The 6,000-nt window shown below is 45.4% G+C and overlaps 1 protein-coding gene across 1 annotated transcript in view; it reads left to right on the plus strand.

Moving 5' to 3' along the window:
- Positions 1–4,409, plus strand: part of LOC124776043 — a 247,507-nt gene extending 243,098 nt beyond the window's left edge. Inside the window, exon 15 of the mRNA XM_047250883.1 lies at positions 3,997–4,409. Within this exon, the coding sequence (XP_047106839.1) occupies positions 3,997–4,252 (256 nt within the window). The 3' untranslated portion in view covers positions 4,253–4,409. The remainder of the gene's footprint in view (positions 1–3,996) is intronic.
- Positions 4,410–6,000: the final 1,591 nt, after the last annotated feature.

The raw sequence follows: 6,000 nt of genomic DNA on the forward strand, positions 1-6,000 counted from the left end.
GTACGTAAAGAAATATGAATGGTTTAGTTGGACTACTTTTTTCGCTTAGTGATAGATGGCGCTGTAATAGTCACATACGTATAAGTACGTGGTATCACGTAACATTCCGCCAGTGCGGACGGTATTTGCTTCGTGATACATTACCCGTGTTAAAATGGACCGTTTACCAATTGCGGGAAAGGTCGATATCATGTTGATGTATGGCTATTGTGATCAAAATGCCCAACGGGCGGGTGCTATGTATGCTGCTCGGTATCCTGGACGACATCATCCAAGTGTCCGGACCGTTCATCGGATACTTACGTTATTTAAGGAAACAGGAAATGTTCAACCACATGTGAAACGTCAACTACGACCTGAAACAAATGATGATGCCCAAGTAGGTGTTTTAGCTGCCGCGGCTAATCCGCACATCAGTAGCAGACAAATTGCGCAAGAATCGGAAATCTCAAAAACGTCGGGGTTGAGAATGCCTACATCAACATCGATTGCACCCGTACCATATTTCTAGGCACCAGGAATTGCATGGCAACGATTTTGAACGTCGAGTACAGTTCTGTCTCTGGGCACAAGAGAAATTACGGGACGACGACAGATTTTTTGCACGCGTTCTATTTAGCGACGAAGAGTCATTCACCAACAGCGGTAACGTAAACCGACATAATATGCACTATTGGGCAACGACAAATCCAAGATGGCTGCTACAAGTGGAACATCAGCGACCTTGGTGGGTTAATGTATGGTGCAGCATTATGGGAGGAAAGATAGTTGGCCCCCATTTTATCGATGGCAATCTAAATGGTGCAATGTATGCTGATTTCCTACGTAATGTTCTACCGATGTTACTACACAATGTTTCACTGCATGACAGAATGGCGATGTACTTCCAACATGATGGGTGTCCGGCACATAGCACGCGTGGGGGTTGAAGCGGTATTGAATAGCATATTTCATGACAGGTGGATTGGTCGTCGAAACAGCATACCATGGCCCGCACGTTCACCGGATCTGACGTTCCCGGATTTCTTTCTGTGGGGAAAGTTGAAGGATATTTGCTATCGAGATCCACCGACAACGCCTGACAACATGCGTCAGCGCATTGTCAATGCATGTGCGAACATTACGGAAGGCGAACTACTCGCTGTTGAGAAGAATGTCGTTACACGTAATGCCAAATGCATTGAGGTTGACGGACATCATTTTGAGCATTTATTGCATTAATGTGGTGTTTACAGCATGCGTTCTCAGAAATGATACGTTCACAAAGGTACATGTATCACATTGGAACAACCGAAATAAAATGTTCAAACGTACCTACGTTCTGTATTTTAATTTAAAAAAACCTACCTGTTACCAACTGTTCGTCTGAAATTGTGAGCCATATCTTTGTGACTATTACAGCGCTGTCTGTCACAAAGCGAAAAAAGTGGTCCAACTAAAACGTTCATAGTTCTGTACGTACTACACAAATATGTAATAAAAAATGAGGGTTCCTATTTAAAAAACGCAGTTGATATCCGTTTGACCTATGGCTGCGCCATCTAGCGGGCCAACCATAGCACCGTCTGGTTTCCCCCTTCAAGCTAGACAAGTTTCGTTCTTTGTAGTTGTTTCGTTTGACTCTTATTTCGTGAGATATTTGGCCCGGTCATATTCAGTGGACCACCCTGCATATACTGCATCACAACCGCTGCTATCCCTATCGCCTGCAACGAGTGCAAGCATTATCAGCAAGGGACTTACCCCCAGGGGAAGGATTTTGTCTATGGTTTTTGCACCAGACCATGACAATTACGGGATTTCTGTCATCAACAATCTATAACGAGACGTGTGAACGTGTGCATTGCATCACATGGATACCACTTTGTACATCTGCTGTGACGTGGATGCGATGCAGCTTTGTACGGTGTTCCTGGACGATTCGTTGTCTTTGCACGCACACCGACCATTTCCAGACACATGTTCATGGGACCTTTTCTCCTCCATTTCCAGTCAGCAGTCCGTTCCTGCAGTTTATCGCCCAGTACAATACGACAATAAAACAATCATGTACAATATTTGTGACTTTTTTTCATTTTCCACTATCGTATCCCAACCCTGTTGTCCTCGCTTATTACAAACTCAACCACTGATATGATTACGATGGCTTTCCCGGCGTAATAATTTATAATATTCTTCTCGGGTATGCAGCCGGATCATAACGTCTTCATGACACAATATTTCCGCGGTCCAACTGGCCGCCATCTTCAGGTGAGAGTGCTGGTGCACGATCTCGCCGGAACTGACTTTCCAGCGCAAGCGGCGGCCCCTATGTAGGCCGCATAGGACCCACAACGCGTGCGCGAGAAGGTGCCGTAACTGCCCTCTAGCGCAGGCGAAATCGAGATATCGCTGTCAAAAATTTAAAATTTTTTTTAAAATTTTTTTCCGACGATCGAAACACAGACCGTTGTTCTTTAATGTCAGATATCACCGGGTCCCAAGTCTTACTTAAAAGATAGCCCTTGTCTCTATTTATAAGATTGTCAGATAAACGAATCGCTATGGATTCTTTTAAAACATAGTCCCAATAGCGAGATGCAGGGACAACCATTTGTGTCTCGTCATATAGCATTCTGTGTCCCTCGGTGAGACAGTGCTCCGCCACTGCAGATTTCTCAGGTTGAAGCAGCCGTGTGTGCCGCTGATGCTCAACACATCGGTCCTGAATGGTCCGGATTGTCTCCCCAATATAAGCCTTCCCACAGTGGCAAGGGATCTGGTACACACCGGGCTTCTCAAACCCAAGTCATCCTTTACAGAGCCAAGGAGCGCTCTAATCTTGGCTGGCGGACGAAAAATACTTTTGATATGATATCTTTTCAGAATTCTTCCTATCTTCGAGGAAATGCTCCCAGCAAAAGGCAGAAAAGCCACCGATTTGCAGGTATCTTCTGGTGGTTCAGGCGAAGGTCCAATTCTTGTGTCAAGCTTTCTCCATCTGAAATGGCATAAGCTCTTCTCGCCAACGTCCGAAGGACCCCCGTACGCTGGAACGATGGATGACAGCTAGAAGCATGCAGGTAACGGTCCGCGTGCATAGGCTTTCGATAAACACTGTGTCCCAATGTCCCATCATCCTTTCTGTACACCAGAACATCCAGAAACAGAAGCTTTCCATCACTTTCCACCTCCATGGTAAACTTGATGCTAGGATGCAGGGAATTAAAATGATCTAGGAGGCGGTCAAGAGCTTCTCTCCCATGAGGCCACACCATAAACGTATCGTCAACGTGCCTCTAGAAACAGGTTGGTTTTAAGGACACCGTCTTCAGCGCCATGTCCTCAAAATTTTCCATAAAATGATTGGCGACTATTGGGGACAATGGGCTCCCCATAGCCACTCCGTCAGTCTGTTCAAAATATGTCATTGAATAAAAAGTAAGTCGACTTCAGCACATGGCGACAAAGCCTGGTTGTTTCCTCATCCAGTTTCTCACCAATTAATTGCAAGGATTCTTCCAGAGGAACCCGGGTAAAACGCGACACGACATCAAAGCTCACAAGCAAATCCCAGGGACTAAGAGACAAGGACTTAAAACTTTGAATAAATACCATAGAATTGGGAATGTGATGTTCGCATTTACCGACGTGAGGGCCAAGAACAGATGCTAAATACTTGGGTAGATTGTAGGTAAGAGCACCCAAATTACTCACGATTGGACGAAGCGGGACCCCTTTCTTACGAATCTTGGGTAGACCGTATAATCTCGGTGGCAAGACGGCACCAGGATGAATTTTTGAGAACGTCGTCAGGTAAAGAACTCTTCTTCAGGAGTGGAAGCGTCTTCCGTTTTATCCGTTCAGTTGGATCGTCCTGCAATGTTCTGTATGTTGAGTCCTCAAATAAGAGATCCATCTTTCCCAGATAGTCATCACGTGACAGAAGAACCGTTGCATTGCTGGTAGAACTATCAGATCAACCACTGATAGCTGACGGTTCCGTGCTGTTTGCAGGATGGCGCTGTTCGTGTTCTTCGTGCTGTGCAACGGCCAGCTGCGCAGCAGTCTGCGGGCATCGGTGTCTCGTGTGTTGTGGTGCTGGCCCAGCAGCGGCCGACCGCCCGGCTACCAGCGCTCCACCACGACCACCAACACCACACGGATCAAGGACTCCTTCTCCGACCACACTCCACTGGTGCGGCAGCGGCTGAACCAACTACAAGAGCAGTTGGAGCTCGATCTCAAGAAGCGCAGCAACAGACCAGCATGAAACCTCGAGAGACTGTGACGGAATCCCACGGATCAGCCCGCCTGAGAGACCAATACACACAAGACAGTATCATGATAACTTTTTTCTGAAATAGAATATCGCCATAAGCCTGTAGATTTGAAGTTTTTCATTTTTAAATAACAATGTTTTCGCTTAACGAAGTTTCATTGGCACCCTTCTCCTTCCCTTTCACTTGCTTTCCAGCTGGTGTCAGCAGGACGTATGTGCATCACCATTAGGCACTGCGAGCAGTCAACTTCTACCTGCTACAAGTTTAACGCTCAAAATCGAGGTCACTGTGTGTCCTATAGTAGGCGCACCCTTACTGCACTTGATTAACTGAAAAAAATCTTAGCAAAAATGGAAATCCCAAGAAAGCAATAGTTCAGAAGTTACGTATCTACATCTACATCTACATCTACATCTACATGATTACTCTGCAATTCACATTTAAGTGCCTGGCAGAGGGTTCATCGAACCACAATCATACTATCTCCCTACCATTCCACTCCCGAACAGCGCGCGGGAAAAACGAACACCTAAACCTTTCTGTTCGAGCTCTGATTTTTCTTATTTTATTTTGATGATCATTCCTACCTATGTAGGTTGGGCCCAACAAAATATTTTCGCATTCGGAAGAGAAAGTTGGTGACTGAAATTTCGTAAATAGATCTCGCCGCGACGAAAAATGTCTTTGCCTTAATGACTTCCACCCCAAATCGCGTATCATATCTGCCACACTCTCTCCCCTATTACGTGATAATATAAAACGAGCTGCCCTTTTTTGCACCCTTTCGATGTCCTCCGCCAATCCCACCTGGTAAGGATCCCACACCGCGGAGCAACATTCGAACAGAGAACGAACGAGTGTAGTGTAAGCTGTCTCTTTAGTGGACTTGTTGCATCTTCTACGTGTCCTGCCAATGAAACGCAACCTTTGGCTCGCCTTCGCCACAATATTATCTATGTGGTCTTTCCAACTGAAGTTGTTCGTAATTTTAACACCCAGGTAGTTAGTTGAATTGACAGCCTTGAGAATTGTACTATTTATTGAGTAATCGAATTCCAACGGATTTCTTTTGGAACTCATGTGGATCACCTCACACTTTTCGTTATTTAGCGTCAACTGCCACCTGCCACACCATACAGCAATCTTTTCTAAATCGCTTTGCAACTGATACTGGTCTTCGGATGACCTTACTAGACGGTAAATTACAGCATCATCTGCGAACAACCTAAGAGAACTGCTCAGATTGTCACCCAGGTCATTTATATAGATCAGGAACAGCAGAGGTCCCAGGACGCTTCCCTGGGGAACACCTGGAGGACATCACTTCAGTTTTACTCGATGATTTGCCGTCTATTACTACGAACTGCGACCTTCCTGACAGGAAATCATGAATCCAGTCGCACAACTGAGACGATACCCTATAGGCCCGCAGCTTGATTAGAAGACGCTTGTGAGGAACGGAGTCAAAAGCTTTCCGGAAATCTAGAAATACGGAATCAACTTGAGATCCCCTGTCGATAGCGGCCATTACTTCGTGCGAATAAAGAGCTAGCTGCGTTGCACAGGAACGATGTTTTCTGAAACCATGTTGATTACCAGGTGTACCCGTATGAAATGAGCGTCAAGATACAAATGTGTCGATAGGGAACATTTGTTGTGAACGAGCCTTAATTTTCTTTTGTTTGGTTGGTATGACATCTGTCAAAGATATTTATTATAAATCAAGTCACGGAACAAA

The sequence above is a fragment of the Schistocerca piceifrons genome, chromosome 2 (assembly GCF_021461385.2).
Source record: "Schistocerca piceifrons isolate TAMUIC-IGC-003096 chromosome 2, iqSchPice1.1, whole genome shotgun sequence".
Classification (NCBI taxonomy): Eukaryota; Metazoa; Arthropoda; class Insecta; order Orthoptera; family Acrididae; genus Schistocerca; species Schistocerca piceifrons.